The 19,928-nt window shown below is 35.6% G+C and overlaps 1 protein-coding gene across 2 annotated transcripts in view; it reads right to left on the reverse strand.

Annotated features, from left to right (window-relative positions):
- The window catches only part of LOC129243910 (myeloid differentiation primary response protein MyD88-like), a 79,363-nt gene that overhangs the window by 27,092 nt on the left and 32,343 nt on the right, over nucleotides 1–19,928 (reverse strand). For both annotated transcript variants that reach the window (XM_054881352.1, XM_054881351.1), the window contains exon 2: nucleotides 16,997–17,665. In XM_054881352.1, coding sequence (XP_054737327.1) covers nucleotides 16,997–17,477 — 481 coding nt within the window. In that variant the 5' untranslated portion in view covers nucleotides 17,478–17,665. The remainder of the gene's footprint in view (nucleotides 1–16,996; nucleotides 17,666–19,928) is intronic.

Genomic DNA, 19,928 nt, shown 5'->3' on the forward strand with positions numbered 1-19,928 from the left:
AAAATCCACACGTTACTGTAGAGAAGCAAATGCATCCACAACGAGTCACTGTTTGGTGCGGTTTTTGGCCATTTTTTCGAAAATGAGCGAGGAGCCGCGGATACAGTAAATGGCGAGCGTTACCGTGGCATGATCAACGAGTTGTTTCCAAAAATTGAAGAGGATGACATGGACGACATTTGGTTTCAACAGGACGGTGCAACTTGTCACACTGCCAAAGTTACACTCGAACTTTTGGCTACCGATTTTGAAAACCGAATAATCAGCCGAAATTCCGATATCAATTGGCCGCCTCGGAGCTGTGATTTAAGCCCGTTGGACTATTTTTTGTGGGGAGCTGTTAAGGACAAATGCCATGCGAACCATCCAGAGACGATTGATGCTTTAAAACACGAAATCGAAGTTGCCATTCATGAAATTGGAGCCCAAACAATCGAAAATGTGCTTAAAAATTGGGTTGATCGAATGGCCTACTGTAAAGCCAGTCGTGGCAGTCATTTGAACGATATTATTTTTCATTCATAAATGACAATGTTCAATCTTCAAAATAAAAAAAAAGTTTGAAAATATATTGATTCGTTTTTTTTATATCCGATTCAAAAAGCAAATTTTACATGGCCCACCCTATATTACGCGATGTTTCTTTTGCGTTTGCTTTTCGACAGTCAAAACTATGAGAAATTCTCTGCCATAAAAAGCTCTTCCCAAACGAGTTGCTCGGTCTAAACTTGACAGCCTTCTATGAGAAGAAATACCATTATAAAAATTATGATCGCGCGTAATTAATTTTATAAATGATTATCAAACAGGTATTCACTCTTTTATGAACACTATTAAAATCAGGGGGTGATAAGATCTATCTTTATTGCTTGCATTTGCGTAAAAAAAGTAGAAACGAACGAGATATGAAGGTGCGATAAAAATACATTTTGTACATGTATGTATGTTTGGAATGCAGGCATATGTAAATATTTTACAACCGCGGCTGCACGACGCCTTATATTTGAAACTTGTGAGATGAATTGATTTTCAAAAAACAAAGCAAGCCAAAAAACAAAAAAAAAATAAAAACGATACTAGTATGGTGCTCAGGCTCAGCAAATATGTGGCTGCTTTTTTCAAGTGAAAGTTCAAGACAAACACGACGAAGGCACACGTGAATAAAGAAAGGTGCACGACTGTTGAGCGTGCGCCTAGAATTTCCGACTATCTAAATAGGGAAGTGCTCTGCCAGGTTGATTGATGTACTTGACAAACCGTCATCCACAAAATCCGATAGACGGAACAAGACAAGACAACCATTGTGTCTGGTGACCTTTCTGCTGTTACCAAGGAAAAGACATTTCGTCACCAAGTGTTGCTGACTACGTCGCTGAACAAAAGAAAATAGAAATTTAACAGAGAAATGACCTTGCCAATGACACTTAACGCATAGGTGGCGATGGGTGGCGCTGAGGGGAAAATGACTGCCTACATGCGAGAATACTAAATAACTACATATGTATGCATGTATGTATGCATGTATACTGACGCTCTTATACAAGTACAAGAAGTTCGCATACACCTAACCACCAGTATTGAAACTCTGAAAAAAATGGCAAAAGTCCCAATAAAGCTGACTGAAGAAGACTTCCAGCACTGTGTTGAAAAATGTAAAATGTGGATGGAGCGCTATAGAGGTAGAGGAAGGGTGTAATTATATTGAAAGTAAAAAAGAAATAAGCCTGAAATCAAAAAACAAAAAATGTTGTATGCAATTGATCGGTTATCGATACTTACAAGTAAAATCATTCTATAAATAAAAAATAGTTTAAAAAAACTAAAAAACACGCTTTTATTGCTAATCGAACTAAAAAGTAGAAAATAAATTTTAATGACAAAGAGACCTATAATGAAGTAATAGCAAATCGAACGATCAGTCATAGTCAACTACCTCAGAACAGAATTATAACAAAAATTAAGATACAAATAGAGTAATTCAAATTAGAGTTAAAAGCGTGGGATGCTTGATATAGTAAATATTACAATCATTCTATTGACAACTACCTATGTACAGAGGGTTATGAAAGTGAAGCAAAATGCATCCCACGCTTTTAGCTCTAATTTGAATTATTCTATTATATTTGTATCTTAATTTTTGTTATAATTCTGTTCTGAGGTAGTTGACTATGACTGATCCTTCGATTTGCTATTACTTCATTATAGGTCCCTTTGTCATTAAAATTTATTTTCTACTTTTTAGTTCGATTAGCAATAAAAGCGTGTTTTTTAGTTTTTTTAAACTATTTTTTATTTTCTACTTTTTAGTTCGATTAGCAAAAAAGCGCGTTTTTTAGTTTCTTTAAACAATTTTTTTTTATTATGAATGAAAATTATTGTTATCATTGCAGTCAGTGAATAAATGATTCGATATATTCGTGTTATATTTAATTCCTTTCTTATCGACTGTGAGTCTAAAGCTATGCAGTTATCGGCCGTGATAAAGAAGTAATTGGGATGAAGAACTTATTTCGTGGAGGGTGCCTGAGAAACTGATTTACAAGAATAAATAAAGATTTTTCATTTTACAACCAAATTCACCTTACTTTTTGCCCACAGTAAAAAAAAGAAAATATTAATCCTGGCAATCCTAATAAGGATAATGGAAAACTTTTATCAAATTATTGCATTGTCATCGGTCCTTGATAGGTATGCAAAATTTCAAGTCGATCAGATTTTTAGAAGTCAGTGAAAATGAAGCTCAAAGATTCCGTTACATACATACATACATACAACCCGACCTAATAAAAGTGTGTTAAAAAGGAGCGAACTATCATAAAGAGCTCCGATTAGTACTGCTCCCAGCTAGCGATTTAACGAACTCGAATAAAAACTGGCGTGTGGTTAGAAATTTTATAAAAAAAAATAAGTCTATATTTTTCCACAGTGTAGCAAGAAACACTTGTTTCATATGCAATCGTCATTAAATATTTCGGCATTGTTGAATGGCAATTATTTACTTACGGCCTCGGCATACAAATGGCTGCTGAACAGAATTTTTTGGCTGTTTATGCGTGCATTTAAGGGTTGATGTACTTTGGGTACAACCTAGTAGGTGGCGTCAAAGATCACCTAGCCAGTGCGTCGTCGACAGCGCCCGAAGCTTAATGAGGAGCGCGTAAGGGGAGGTGGCGCGTAAATGGTGGGCGCAATTTTGCAAAAGCAATAAAAATGATTGGCTCACGCCGCTGGTGTAGTGTGTAATGCCTCTTGAGAACCGAACGTGATAAACATGTTTGATTAAACTATGTACGTATGTACATATGTATGTACCTACATATATAAGCATGTATGTGTAAGTATATTTGCTAACTACCATCTGCTTTCGCTGCCTGCGTAAGGACGTTTACACTTTCAGGTGCGATTTATTTACGTATATATGGGCACATGAACAATATTTACATACACTTGTATGTATGTATGTATGTATGTATGTATGCAAAAATAACAGAGTTTCAAATCAAAAGTGGACGGATGTTACGATTTTTCAGCAGAAAATTGCTCATACTTTTTGTTTCTATGCACTATATGCCACTGGCGGTATCTGTTATTGCCCACATATTCTTTTGTTTTTGTTTTTAGAATTTGTTTCTTGTTTTGTTTTAAGATTTTGTTTATTTATTTATACGTTTTCACATACAAAATTGTAAATATCATATAATTTTTTTTCATACACCCCGCATTTCTGTTGTGCCTTTGTACATTTGCATGTTTGTGTATACTGATTATAATGTGCAGTATATGTATAATATATGTGTAAATAGTAGGAATGCATGATTAGCGGTGATTTTTGATTTAGGAATTTCGCGATTTTTGAATATAATCTTGGTATTCGGGATTAGGCCGGGATTGTAAATTGAAAATTGTAAAAATCAATAAGCCTTTGTTTTTCGCCAATATTAACGGTAATTTTTGACTTAGGAATTTCGGGACTAGTCCCGGAATGTACATTTTTTAAATTAAAAACCTTTGTATTTGCTAATATTAACGGCGATTTTTCATTTCGGTTTTTTTTTCAAATGTTGTCCCGTAAAATACAGCTCGGTAAAAATTCAATTAGCCTTTTGTGTTCTGCTAAAAACTTTAAAAATTTTAACTCACCATTAATATTAAAAGGGTCATTCCGTGTGATGGATTGAAGAAATTGATTTTTCTTTTTTTCTATATAGAATATGTGGGCACAGCGATATTTTAATATCCGATGTGGTTAGAAAGTAGTTATAATAGAGAAATGGCAAGATATTCGAACGCGACGTTGATATCTCAAGAACGGCTTCAGAGATATCGTGGCTATCACCCGTAAAAAAAAATGAAGGCATTTTTCAGAAAATAGAAAAAAATTTAACAAGTCATTGTATGTATTGCATTGTATAGTTTACAAGAAAGCCTGTTCAAAATACATTTGCATCTGCTTTTCATACAGTTCAATAGGCGTGATTTATGTTGAAAAATAAATATTTCTTTCACTTAAAGACAAAACAGTTTCTTTTGGAATATTTTGGTACAAAGAATTATTTTTAGTTGATTATTTTTCTTTTTTTTTGTTCTGGCTATTGATTGAGAATTATTTTCTATGAATTTTCTTGGAATTCTAAGTTTTTGAAAAAAATATTCAAAACTGCTAAGAAAAACGACCGTCACTAGGAATGACACGCTTTAATAAAAATAAAATTAAAAATTTTTGCAAAAATTTAAGGGGGAGCCTGGTTTATAAGGTCAAACAAATCAATTTCTTTTTTTTCGTTTTAAGCGATTCCTAATATATTTCAGAATATTCACACAAAGTTACAGAGCCTAATTCTCAATATTTCCGTAGATACAAAGCCAAAAGTAGGCGAGCGTTAGGAAGTTACGCTGTGACCGGACAGCTATAGTACAAACTTTATCTCCTTTTCTCGACTGTTCATTTTTATGATTTCTTTGATTTGGCGTACATGAATGAAAAAAAACTAATAAACCTTTTGAAATGAATCATCGCAAAGAGATGCAATTTTTAGAGCTCATAAACCAGGCTCCCCCCTTAAGAAGATTAGGTTTTGAACGTTACCTTTTTAATAAATAAAAAAAGCACAAACAAAGTAATTTTTAAATCAGAACCTTGTTAATAAATTAATATAATTTATAAGTCGCAATTGTGTATACTAAATCGAACAGTTGGAAACATTTTTTTGTAATTTTTATTAAAATTTCTTCTTCTGTATTAAGAATACTAATGTGAGTCTCAAAATCGGAAAGCTATTGTTTATTGGATTTTTACCGAGTCGCTAAGAAATTATGAGAATTGGAGTATTTTAATCGTAATCTAAATTTATTGTCCACAAAACCAACTGACAAAAACTCCACACATCAAATGATTGTTGTATAAGTCTGGTCTCAGTGTGTCAATTGCTTACGACATAGTTTGGTCAAATTGAAATAACCCACAATGATAGCTGTTTTCATTAGAATGACACTCTTGTCATGTAATAGTGAGAATCAGGCAATATGTCCTCGAATTATTGCACTATTTTTGGCACGTCACGGACGTTTCTGTAATTTCGATTAATGCCCACTTTCTTTCCAACACTTGAACCTGAAAAAAGTAGAAATTTTCTCGGGATTGGTATCCCTATAGAGTAAGTATGTATGCATACAAAATAAATATTATTGTAAAAATATTGTGTGTGTTTTAGCACTTCGCCTTTGTTTTAGCTTCGATTTTTTTTTTTAATTTAGCTTTTGATTTTTTTATTGACTGCTTGCTTTAATTTAACCGCTCAAATTAAGCAAAACTCGACTGTTCCTTATAACTCGCACGCTAGTAGCAACACGCGCATTGTCGTCTGTTGTTGTTGTTAGCGGCCGGGCATTTGGCCCAGTGTAAACAATTACAAACCATTCAATGTCATAGACGGACAGACAACAGCCAAATATCGAAAACAATAGCGGAAAGCATTTAAAATGTAGGTATTGTGCAAATGTTATTTACGGTCTTTTATGTAGGTACTTACGTCGTACGCCAATACAGCAAGCAGGCCGTTTGCAAGCACACATGCAAGTACATACATATACACATACATACATATGTACATCAATGCCCGCAAATTCGCTTAATGGAATTATTGCGAAAAATTCGGAGAAAGTATCTGACGTATGGAAATTTATGTGCCTTGTCCATAGTCTTAGTTAGGGCATAAAAATTCATACATACACACATTTTTGCACATAAATAAATTGTATTTCACAAAGCAAGACCGATTTATACTAAAAACATTTATGTTTCGACGTGTACAATTAAAGCAGTTTTGATTAGTGGAATTTTCGAATGCAAACAAAATTTTTAAAATTGAAAATTGTATAATAAAATATACCGTCAGCGTCAAAAACAAGTGTACACCACATAGTGATAAATTCTGACTTTTTTATTTTGTGATTTCGATTATTATTTTATAAAAACAAAGTTTATACAACAATAACCATGTAGAGCAAAGTTTCGAACTTTGTATAAAATTTTCATCAAAATTTCTAGTTCGAATTAAAAAAAAAAATTCGGGTGTGCAGTTTAATAAATCAAAAATTTCTGAAAAAATACTAGCATGAAATTTTATAGGTCATTGAATTTTGGTAATAATAACGTGAAAGTTTCAAGTGGTTCAGAAATTGCGTTAATTTCGACTTTTTTTCTGCTTACGGTAATGGGTGTTTTCTTCTACATAAAAAAATGTGGAGTAGGTGTTAAATGGAGAAGATGCACAAGACCGCACCAAAAAAAAAAAATTCTCAAAAATCAGCGTGAGTTTTCACCTACTTGAAACTTACACTTTATATATATATAATTGGCGCGTACACCCTTTTTGGGTGTTTGGCGGAGCTCCTATTTATGGTGTGCGTCTTTATGTTGCTCCACAAATGGAGGGACCTACAATTTCAAGCCGACTCCGAACGGCAGAGATTTTTATGAGGATCTTTTTCATGGCAGAGGAGGTTTGCCATTGCCTGCCGAGGGGCGACCGCTATTAGAAATATGTTTTTATTAATTTTGGTTTCTCCGAGATTCGAACCAACGTTCTATCTGTGAATTGCGAATGGTAATCATGCACCAACCCATTCGGCTACTATACCAAAATTTAATGAGCTGTAATGTTGCATATTTGAAATTTTTTCAGCAATTCTGATAAAAAAGTTTTAAAATTTGCCGGTTCTTTTTTATTAATTTTGTACCAAGCTTAAGACTTTGCATTATATGGTTTTCGTAGTAGTATGAACTATGTATATACATATGTATATATAAAATATTCAAAATTTGTTAATATAATATATGGTGTACACTTTCTTTTTGACGTTGACCGTACATATGCAAGTATGACAATTAGGGCGGGTCGATTTAAAAATCGCTCATTGCTCTGTGAAAATTGTATTCTAGGGATCAAAATAAGAAACTTTGCCGAAGAAACCATACCTCTGAAACGAATTCTGATGTCCCCCAATTTGGGTCGAACGAAAAATCCCACTTTGCCCATTTAGAGTGCTCCAATCGAGTCCAAATGTATGACCGACCCCCACTAACTTTGGACGGCCGATCCACCCATGCCAGTGGCACACCCCCTGGAACTCCCCTGGGGGGTTCCCCATACAATCATTTCAAAATATCACCATTTACATGAGAAAAGAAACTGAAAAGTTCGACCCAAATTGGGGCACATCAGAATTCGTTTTAGAGGTATGGTTACTTCGGCAAAGTTTCTTATTTTGATCCCTAGAATACGATTTTCATAGAGCAATGGGCGATTTTTTTGCCTCCCCACAAATCGACCCGGCCTAATGACAATAGTATGTTGCATACATTATGGCGGGCATTATTGGTGTGCATCTTGAATTTTTCTAAGAAATGTAGGGCCATAAAAGCCTTTTTCATAGTTGATATTCATTCGGAGTGTGCAAGAAAACACCTTTCCATCATCTTAGGTTTAAATTAAGAATTTATATTAAGACTGAATTCAGCAAAAACTGCGACTTAACACCAAAGCTGGCCTTGCGTAAGTCAACAGACGTCAAAAGCACGATTACAGCGGAAGGCGCGTTAGTGTAGTTGTTTTCCCTAGTTACTTTTTAGTAAGCTTCAGCACCGAATCACACATGAAATCACTACTTTATCGGACAATAATACTCGGTCAATAATATTACACTCCGATTTGCCTAGTTCGATCTGCTTTCATTTCTAAATCAGTGGATATAGAACATCTTCGTAGCTGCACTTCACGAAATTGTGCTCAACTTTCTTTTGCGGACATCTATAGAAAATATTCAAGGTTTGGTCGACCAGAACTTTTAGAACCCGACTCTAACCTAGATCAGTAACTTAACTTGGTCACTAATCGACTAATAAACCAATATAGGCTTCTGAGTTTTATTCCTAGAGCCTTGCATTTGGTTAAAATATGGGTTTTCCATGTAAGTTTGCATGACGTTGATTTGGGGGATGATTATATTATTGAGCTTAGCTTGTGGGAAAATTTTGTGATTTAGTGTAAAATGATTTTTGACGACCATTAATTTATAGACAACAGTGTCGCATTAGAGTGGGTAGGACCTCTGATCTGGTAGGTATGTATCATACTAGAACGCGGTACTTGAGACAACAAAAAAATTGTCCTCTCGAGGCAAAAATATTGTATATAATAAAAAATGTAAAGGGGCCGCCTACGTTCAGCCACTTTGTTTTTGAAAAAAAAAAAAAAAAATTTCTTATAATATGTGACCTGGTCTATGAAAAGGTACCTTACGTGTCAAAAAATCATTTTTCACTTTTTTGTTGATTCGAATAGTGTGTGAAAAGCTCTTTAAAATGGTGAAAACCAGAAAGTCATAATTTGTTTAAAAGTTTGTTAAAAGAAAAAAAAAAGTAAAGTACAAATACGAAAAAGACTGATTTTTTTGTCATAATACAAATTAGAATAACGAAGATAATAATTTGTGCAAATTAAAAACTGAACCATTCCTGGACAGTCTGAGGTGTAATGAATACGATACTGAAGTCTGTTTTCAAAAGAAGAAAATAAGCCAAACCGGATTGAAAAATATTAATATTTAAAAAAGTTATAAGGGCTTTTAGAAGTTTGAACTTTAACTACTATTTTCTCGAAAACTTGTTTTCGCACGTAAGGTACCTTTTCGTAGACCAGGTCACATATAGTAGTACGGTCTACTGTACAGAGTATGCACTCGTATATTTAATAACTAAAAGGCGAACATCTTATCCTGCATTGGACGTTACTATTAATTCACAAACAATTGCCAGCCATATGTACATAAAGTGTATGAACCATATCATATTCTCATATGTACATATGTCTTGTTTTTACTTTATTGTATTTGTTCATTGCTTAGCAGTGATTTAATTTATTTTTAGATTTTTGTTCATACCCTCAAATTACTCTGTGACAATTTTACTGTCCTTCGGCTGCCGTATCTGTGTAGATATGCATGTGCATGTGTGTACACGTGATTGTGATTGTGTGAGACGTGATATCTGAAAGTCATTGAGCCATGCAAAATTCGTCAAGCCGCACAACAGTTGGAGTTGAAGCCGCTAATCACCGCCGCACGGCCCAACAACTCGACTGCGCTGAGGCTGTGCTATACATGCGCACACATTAATGAGGCGCGAGCGAATAAAAGCGCTTCCCCACAGCCAACGACGTATCGAAACTGACATCAACAAAATGAAATCAACGAACGGATGATGGTGAAATGAAAGAGAGTGTATGCAGGGTCTTTAAAGTTTGAACCTATTTTTGTTTTTAATTCGAACTAAATTAATTTTTATTTTAGTTGGGAACCCAATTTAAGAATGAGAATACTGCCTAACATTGGACGTCGGACGACAGAAGGAAGACGTCTCAAGCATCAATTTTGTCGAATACAGTACTAAATATTTTAGAAGGTCTGAGTTTTTATTTACTGATAAATAGTTTGAAAATTTTAGGCGAAGGTGCGGATGTTTATCGAAAATATTAAGTATAAAACGATTTCAAATATAATTTTTTTGTCTGACTTCCAAAGTAGAATTTGACGAGAAATTTTTCTGTAGTACATTTTAACTCTCTAACTCTTGCTTAAGGGGGGAGCCTGGTTTATGAGGTCTAAAAATTGCATCTCTTTGCGATTTTTTTTTTAAGGAAAAAATTAATTTAGCACTGCAAAGTTTTTTTTATCTTTTAATTAACATTTAAAAACTATAAATTTTGTACTGGTTAAAATAAGTTGAAAAAAAATGTTTAACATAGAAATTGGTAGAGCGCTGCAACGCTGGAGTTTCCAACTGGCGTACAAGATACAGCTCGTAATTATTATCTAAAGCAAAAAATTGAAATGGATTTCTAATTATCATAATTTTTTATTCTAGATGAACTAAGAAAACTGAGAGAAATTCCAAAATTTCAACTTTTTGGAGGTTTTAAAGAAAAAAATGCCTTTCTATAAAAAAAAATTCACTTCAACTTGGTATAAAAATCTTGAAAATTTTTTTTAATCTATTTTCTTAGTTCAAATAGAAGAGAATTTTATACTGAAGAGAACAAGTTATGATTCATTTCAAAAGGTTCATTAGTTTTTTTTTCATTCATGTATGCCAATTCAAAGAAATCATAAAAATGAAAAGTCGAGAAAAGAAAATAAAGTTTGTACTATAGCTGTCCGGTCACAGCGTAACTTCCTAACGCTCGCCTACTTTTGGCTTTGTATCTATGGAAATATTGAGAATTAGGCTCTGTATCTTTGTGTGAATATTCTGAAATATATTAGGAATCGCTTAAAACGAAAAAAAAAAAATTGATTTTTTTTACCTTATAAACCAGGCTCCCCCCTTAAATGGGTATTATGGACCCTTTCTCAACATAGGTAATAATGACAGTTTATTAAGGCAGTTAGAGGGTTCAATTGTTCCACAGAAATTTTAAGCCAGCAATTTTACTGAGGGTCAGAGAAAACGAATATGTGTTAAGGCGAGTGAGCAGCAAGAAAGTTTTATCCAAGCTAATGTTTACAGATTTGTCGATTTACTACGACGGTAGCGCATTTTAATTATTTTCGTACTTTCTCATAGAATTCCTCTTTTCACCAGAAAAAACGTAGTGCAAGTAAGTAAATTGCACATTTTATATGTAATATCTGCCAATAGCAATGGCATCAAACTTTTAAAACAATACTGTAAAATAAGTAAACTCTAACTTGAACGACCCTGTACATATATACGTATGTATATGGCAAGGGCCGCGGTGGAGAATGTTGACAATGCCTGCGAATGTGTAAATTTGCACGGCTGCTGCGTCTGTCATTCTGTTTTATTTAATTTTTGTTTGTTTACTGCTCGTTTCGGGTTTTGGTGGACGTTTTCTTTTATGAGCGCAGTTAAATTTGGCTAAAAGTGGTTGTTTCTTTCGCTGTGTTTTATTTTTTTTTTATTTTGACAAATCCCGTAAATGTGGAACGTCAAGTGATTTTCGACAACAACCTTGCGAAAAAAGATAAAAAATATGTCTTTATATACAGAAGAATTGACAGAGAGAGTAGTGAAACAACAAATTTTTAAAAATAAATAACAATGGCGTATAATATAATTTTCTGGTCAGGTTTATAAAACAAAATACTTATGTATGTGTATATGCATGCAATATATATGTATATATATATAATTGGCGCGTGCACCTTTTTTGGGTGTTTGGCCGAGCTCCTCCTCCTATTTGTGGCGTGCGTCTTGATGTTGTTTCACAAATGGAGGGACCTACAGTTTCAAGCCGATTCCGAACGGCAGATATTTTTATGAGGAGCTTTTTCATGGCAATAATACACTCGGAGGTTTGCCATTGCCTGCCGATATGACCAAAACAAAATCTTTTATTAATTTAAATTAGCCCATTTGGGGTTTTATGAAAAAAATACTCTGGCTGGAAGTTCCGAGAAAAATCGAAGAAATGAAGAGGTATAGAAAATTGTGTATAGAACGACCGAACATCACCAAGTTTTTCAGCACCAAACATTTTTCTGAGCAATAAACTAGCAATGTAGTACATTTTTTTTTTTTTTATTAATAAAAATGTTTTGTGAAAACAATAAGCAAAAAACAAATTTCTACATGTGCCAAGTAGTAATTGTTTACTACTCGTAGTTGAATAATTTTGCACATTGTACTTAGTCTTGCCATAAATTTTGCGACAAATTTTACAATGCATACGTCGAAAAAAAAATTAGTATTTTTGCTTGTGCAAGTGAGACTTACGAATTGATGAAGAAAACTTACTATTTGGAGAATGTTTGTCTGGGTATGATCAATCCTTTTTCACAAACGTCTGAAGTGACAGACAGAAAAAGATGTGGTCGCCCTCGAGTGGTTCGAATCAATGCAGCCGTTCGAGAAAGAATTCGCAGAAATACCCTTAGAAAGCAGAAAATCATGTCCAGGAAATGAATGAATCGAGCAGAGCCATGCCAAGACTAATTAGAGACGATCTCCACATGAAGGCCTTCCGTCACTCTACTGTTCATTTTTTGACAACGCGCTTAAAGAAAATTAGACTCGAGAGATGCAAGCAGTTTCTTCGGTGGCACGCGGTCAGCGGCCATAAAAATATTATTTTCACTGATGAGAAAATTTGCACTGTTGAAGAAGTTTTTAATTAGCAAAACGACAAAATCTATGCAAAAACCTCTCAAACGCAAAAAATGTTGTTCCAAGGGTTCAGCGCGCCCACCATCCAGCCTCCGTAATGGTTTAATGGTGAGTGTCTAGTAAAGGCTTTACATCTCTTCATTTCTGCGAAAAAGGCTGTGTAACAGGAAAATGCCTTAAAAGGCGTGGTGAAGCAGTTGAGCAGTGCTCTCTTCAATGGAGGGCTTTGTATCTTTCGGTAAGAGTCTGCTCCAACTCATAAGGCAAAAACCACCCAGCAGTGGCTAAAAAACAATATTCCTGATTTCATAGACACAGAAGATTTGCCGTCTGCAAGTTCAGATCTGAATCCATTAGGCTACAATTTGTGGTCGGAATCTCGAACAATCTTTGGTTCGAGCAGGGACGTCAATGTCAATGAAAACCGTGCGTGCTGCGATAGCTGAATAGTCTAATCGTTTGAAGGTTTGTGAAGAAGCAAATGGGGACCATTTCGAATAAAAATTTAAACTTTTGTTTTTTAATATTTGCATGTTTAAATAAAACTAACTTCATTAAAAAAGTATTATTAGTATTATAAGTATTTCATATCTATAACGAACTTAACGTGTAACAGAACTTATGGCAGGACTAAGCTTATTGGCATTTTCACCTCATAACAATTGCTCACTAACCGCACTCGCTAGATATGTTAAAGCAAATTTTTTCAATTGAAAAGGTGGCAATAGATATCCATTAATATAAATGTCCACAATAACTTGTTTCAATATTATTACTGCAAATCATATCGGTATCATATACAGTCTGTCTAATAGACGCGTGACCGCCATAACTTGGAAACTATTTGACCAATTCGATTCCAACGAACTGCATTGCATGGATTGCATGGCCTCATAATATTTATTATACGCAATTTATTCAATGAAATGTACATATATGGTAGTCCCCCTAATAGCTATAATGACTGCTCATCTTTGAGTTTTACTTTGTGTTAATTTCTGCGCAAGTTGTGGAGTTAATCAGCTCCAAACCAGCTGAAATTGCCATGATGACTGTTTGCTTTGAGTTTGTGCTTAACTATTGCCCAAACATTTTCAAAAGCGTTGGCATTAGGATACTGTGAAGGCCAATCCAACATTTCAATCTAATTTTGCTGTTTCCTTCACCTTCGGCTTCGATGGTTGTCTTCTGGGAAAATCTAGAGTTGGCTAAATCTTCCAAGTATCTTTGCTGACGGTAAAAATTCTTTTTGGTACATTTTTTTTCATCAAAAGTGCATTCAAATTGTAAGATAGCACGAAAAAGCAGTAAAATCATTTTTCGGAGAAGCTACCCCAAACGTGAATCTAACGAGTCAGTCCTACGTAACCGCAACGACCCGGATTTATATCCGTCAAAGGCTGTCACTTCAGCATACATATACGTGAAATGCTTATGCTGCTGCAACAACAACAACAACAACATAAACCAGGAAAGACGTATGCAAGTATTCGCGAAAAAGAAAGATTCGTCCGTGAATAAGACGTTTGCCCAATTCCGTTCTGAATTTTATTTAGCCCATGCAAGTCATTTTTTTAATGTGCTCCGGAATTTGAGATTTTTTGCACGTAAACGTCCTCGAATCACGTCTTTGGATACATTAATCCCACTTTTTCTTAAAACTGATTCACTTTCAGGCAACGATAAGTTCGCTTTTGTCACAAAGAAATCAATGCTCTTCTGATCTTGCTTTGAAGAGGTTGTTTTTTTTGGCTCCGTTCGGGTAAGTCACCAACGTTTTTAAGTTCGATACGAGGTGTGTTCAAAAAGTAACGTGATTTTTGTGTTTATTTTTAATTATTTATTTATTCATTAATATCTATTATGCCCCCTTCAAAGTAATCCCCGTGAGATATTATGCACTTGTGCCAACGTTTTTTCCAATCTTCGAAGGACTTTAAAAAATATTTTTTTTTTATCTTCTTTAGCTCGTCCGACGGCATCGAATCTTTATCTCGTCAATCGTAGCGTAGCATCGTCCTTTCATGGGCCACTTCAGTTTCGGGAACAAGAAAAAGTCACAGGGCACCATACCTGGGGAATACGGTGGCTGTGGCATCATTAGTGTGTTGTTTTTGGCCCAAAAGTCGCGCACAAGCAACCATGTGTCGTGATGCGAGATCCAATTTTTGTTCTTCCACAAATCCGGGCGTTTCGCGCAAATTGCACATAACTTGCAGGTAATACAGGTAATTCCTTATTGACCGTTTTGCCCAGTGGCAAGAACTCATGATGCACAACGCCCCTGCAATCGAAGAAAACGGTGAGCAAAACTTATACATTCGACCGAACTTGGCGCGCTTTTTTCGGTCTAGGTTCGTGCGGCAGTTTCCATTGAAATGATTGAGCTTTGTTTTCCACATCATAACCATAAACCGACGATTGGCCAATACCATTTTCTTCACTTCATCAATTTTTTTCGTCTGTTGTTGAAGTGTTCGGGCGTCCGGCACGCTTTTCGTCGTTCACATCTTCTCGGCCTTCGGAGGACATTTTGTACCACCGATAAACGTTGCTTTGGTCCAAAGTAGCGTAGTTTCTCCGTATGACATTCGGAATGCATCCGCGCACTTAATTTCGTTTTTCACACAAAATTTGATACACGTTCTTTGATCCATCTTTTTGAATAGGTAAAAATCGAAGACGCGAAAATTCAAAATTCGCGATACTTTTCGAACACACCTCGTACACTTTTCACCCATTTATTTATGAACGCCTCCGACTTTTCCAAATATTTTGCTGCAGATACACGTAACATTTTTAGGTTGTTGTTGTTGGTGTAGAAGCAGTATAAATATTCCCCATGCATATACGGGGAATGCTGCTGAAGCGGCAATCCTTGGCCGGATATATGTAAATCTGGGTCGTTCCGTCTACGTAGAACCGACTGTCGTGGGATCAAACATTTTTAGGTCTTTAGGTCTGCTTCAAATCGTTTTTTCATACGCGGAACTCATCTTGTAAACACAGTATACGCTTTCTAAATTTCTCATTAAACTAACAAATTGCAAAACACGAAACGGATACACCTATTTAGCAGCTTATACATTTTTTAGATAGACTGTAAATTCGAATGTTTTGAATTTTTTCTGAAGTAACAAAAATGAAGAAATGTTCGGTCAAAGTTCAGTTTTTTTTATTTTTCACCGAAGCTGAATTGAACTTTTGCGCCCAAAGCCAAGGCTCTGTCGTTCACTAAAATTTTAAGTAAATCACCGTAATACAACATCTCTATTTCTGGCTGGCTAACACTTCTTCCGCCTCCCTAATGAAAGCTAAGCTAAATATTGATATATTAAATGCAAATTGCATTCGTGTCCTAGAGCGTCAGCGGTTTGATTTACTCGTAAAAGTACAAAAACAGAAACTTAAATGCTTAATTTGGGGCCACGTAATATCAAGAGACCTTTTTCGAAAGGCCGTCATAGTTGTATTACTCCTCCACATCAAAATCCATTTGAAATCCCTTGAAATCCGTATTAAAATGATCCTCTAGATAAGTAATGATATAATTTTCATGTTTAGTTAATTTTTAATCAAAATTCAAAGAAATACATGTCATTTCAACACTTGAGAAAGCTTGAAAATAAGAAACAGCCACCGTCTTCTTGGCGAAGGATGAAGGTTCAGGGCTACACAAGTCTTTATTTAATGAATTTATTTGATGCTACCGAGTTTCCGAATAACGTCGATCTCGCGTAATGCAGAATTGTATTCGGCATGTTAAAACCCTAGGGTTAAGTACAGTCACGTGCTTCATTCAAAATTTAGTCGACTTCTAGCAGTTATCGTTGGAATTGCTAAAAACAAAGGGAACTGTTTAGCCATTTAACATACTTTGATTGATGATACCGAATATTTCATTAATTAAATTATATTTACGTATGCAATTGAAACTTGTAATCTCTGACCAGTCGCCGTATTGAAGTAATTGACAATTAGTTGCACTGCGCTACAAATTTATGGTGTCCAAGTATACCATAGTGATAAGAGTGCTAATTATTTATCGATCACGGGACGTAAATTGATAAAAGAATTTAAAGAAAAACTTTTTGCAGTGACATTAAGCTTCTAACGAAATTCACACGAATTTTCGACACATGTTGCAATCCGTGTAAAAAGTATTATTTATAACAATAGTCAGCAAATGGGAAAGATGAAATAAAATTTTATAAATAGACTTAAATATAGAATCCGAAAATCACCCAATTCAATTTCTCATTTACCGCACGTTTTATAATAATTTTTATAAATCACTAGCAACTGACTTACCCATATTCTCATAAATGTCATCGCTGACATCCCACCGATCGATGATGCCAAGGCATTGTTGCAGCCGTGCAAAAGTTGCTGTCAGCGGTCGATGTGAGCACCATTCTCGCAACACGGTGCGCATTGGATCATCATTGTTGCTGCTGCAGAAACTGCGCACCTCGGCCAGCTCGGCGACACCACGCCAATCGCGCTCGTAACCATCTTCCGAGCGCAAAATCTTACGACAATTTAGTAACTGCGATAATTGTAGGCGTGTATTTGCGCTTAATTCCTGAAGTGGCGTTTCGACAAACAAGCCAATATCGGCACTGTTAACTTCCGTTGCGGCCGAGTCCATTGACGTCGATAGGCTGGAATTGTAGGTGGAGGAGGTGGTCGAAGATGCAGAACCGGGCGTGCTGACACCGACTGAGGAGACGGACGGCATGCGATTACTAATATTTGGTATAGAGATGGCCAGACGTTGTTGTTGCACCATATTTGAGCTGATTGTTTTGCTTTCAAATTTTTTTTTTTTGTCTTTGGTTTTGGTTGGTTATTGTTAATTTGATATTTTTATGTTTGTGTTACAGTTGTTGTTGTTTGTTGTCTTGCACGCGAGTTTATTGGCTTGAAGCGTTCAACGAACGCTCACGACAGCGTGAACACGCAGACAAACACACCTTTCTATACGCCAGTGACACGAACGTTTGCATGTAAAATGAAGAGAAAGAAAGAATAAAGGAAATAATGAATAAGTATATTTCAATAAAAATTTTATTTAGAGTGCATAATCTTATTTAGCAAGAATCACAACGACAACTGCAATAAAATAATAACTGATAAGCGCTAATCCAACGCCAAGCCGTTGAAATGAGTTTACACCGACAAACTTTGATTTGCGCTACTGGCGTTGACGAATAGCTGACAGCGCACGATTACTCACATCCTCATATGTGCTAATATTTCATGTGTATGTGCATGTGCAAGTGCAATAGGATCGCTAAAGTAAATTGGATGAATTCAATGCTAGTGTGAGACTAGTCCATTTTGATGCTACATTGGTCGGCGTGAATACCCAGCAAACGGGCGAAAAAAAAAATTCTTCCGCTTAGCAGGTGAACGTGGCTGGTTTTGCCTAATTTAATATGGGACTGGTTGATTTTGTAGCTACATTGGCAGTTTTAGCCAAATTTTCGAAATAAGGCCCATTCACGCTTCCAGAACTCATAGCGCACCCAACGGTGACACCTTGAACCAGAAAATTACTTGTTGACGTATCCAGACAAATGAAAATGGGCTTTGTTTGAACAAACTAATGGGTTGTTCTTGAATGAATTAAGCGAATCTACGAATTCTTGCATTTTCCTTGAAAATTCTCTATGCTTATAGAAGAATTTATGGTCTTCAGGGGTAACATTACCAAAATGGGCGAAAAAAATACTAACGTTGACTAACTACTTAGTTTGGGTGTACGAAATACTTCTTTTCAGATTGTATATTTGATATGAATAGAGGTACAGTGAGTCAAAAAATTATTGGCACACTCGAAAAATCAAAGTCCTCAGTGCTATAACTTTTCTTCTAATGAAAGTATAAAAAAAAATTGAAAACGGTATTTTCTAAATGTATTTATTTATTAGGTATCTGAACAAACAAAAAAATAATATCGACATAGGTTTACAAGCTCAACCATGAAAAGTAAAATAAGGCACAAATTCACATCAAAAAAATATTGGCGGATTCTTTTTGTGTTACCTCATGATTTTGACGTCGTAACGGTAAACTCCCGTTATTTTCAATATTGCTTTTTACATATTCGTACGTTTTAGGAATTGTATACGGTCGCAATCATTTTTGATCGCGATTTCAACGGACATAGACCGAAATGGGCCGTGATGCTGAAATTTCCTTAGAACTACGTCAATTAAGTATAAAACTGTATTTAAAAAAAATCCTATCGCGAAATGGGCAAACTTGCCGATAAATCATAGTCCAGCGTTCGAAACATCGTTATGCATTATTGCAATACTGGCAAAATATGTAGCTCCGGAGAGCAGATCTGGCCGCCCAAAAAAATTAACCGAACGACAGTAGCGAATTGTGGTGTCCACGGTGGCACCAAATCCAAAAACTTCGGCTGCCAAATTGTGCGAGACCCGGTAAAATTCATTTGAAATCAATTTCAACTCCCAAACTGGTCGGAATACCCCACATAAGGCTGGGTGTGATGACCGTGTTTCTCGACACAAACCCTTCATTTCGAAGGTAAATAAGAAAAACAGGCTAGAATTTGCTAAACAGCATTTCAATAAGCCCAACGCTTTTTGCAACACCACCATATTTAGTGATGAAGCAAAATTCAATTTATTTCGGTCAGATGGAGCACAAAAGATTTAGTGAAAGCCAAATAAAGAGCTTCAAGAAAACAACCTGCTCAAAACAGTTAAACACGGTGGAGGAAATATGATGATTTGGGGGTGTTTCGCGGCATCTGGTGTCGGAAAGCTCGTGTTCATAGATGAGACAATGTATAGGCATGTGTATCGCGCCATTCTTAAAGATGAAACAAGTGTCGAAAGACTGGGCCTTAATGGGACAACTTGGCAATTTCAACAACATAATGACCCAAAACATTCATCTTATCTTGTGCAGGAGTGGTTGATATACCATCGCAAACAGCTTAAAACACCCCCCAATCGCCGGACTTAAATCCTATTGAGCTGTGTAGCATCTTCTGGAACGAGAGATACGATCTCACCACGTAACGTCAAAGAATTCTCTAAAAGAGGCAATAATTGCTGAATGGACTAAAATAACACCTTCCGAAACTTCAAATCTGGTAAATAGTATGAAGAGACGTTTGCAGGCCGTTACGCAGTCGAAAGGAGGGCCCATAAAGTATTAGCGCGTTACAGCTGCAATGGAGTAAGCTGATTACGCTACCTGT

The sequence above is a fragment of the Anastrepha obliqua genome, chromosome 4 (assembly GCF_027943255.1).
Source record: "Anastrepha obliqua isolate idAnaObli1 chromosome 4, idAnaObli1_1.0, whole genome shotgun sequence".
Classification (NCBI taxonomy): domain Eukaryota; kingdom Metazoa; phylum Arthropoda; class Insecta; order Diptera; family Tephritidae; genus Anastrepha; species Anastrepha obliqua.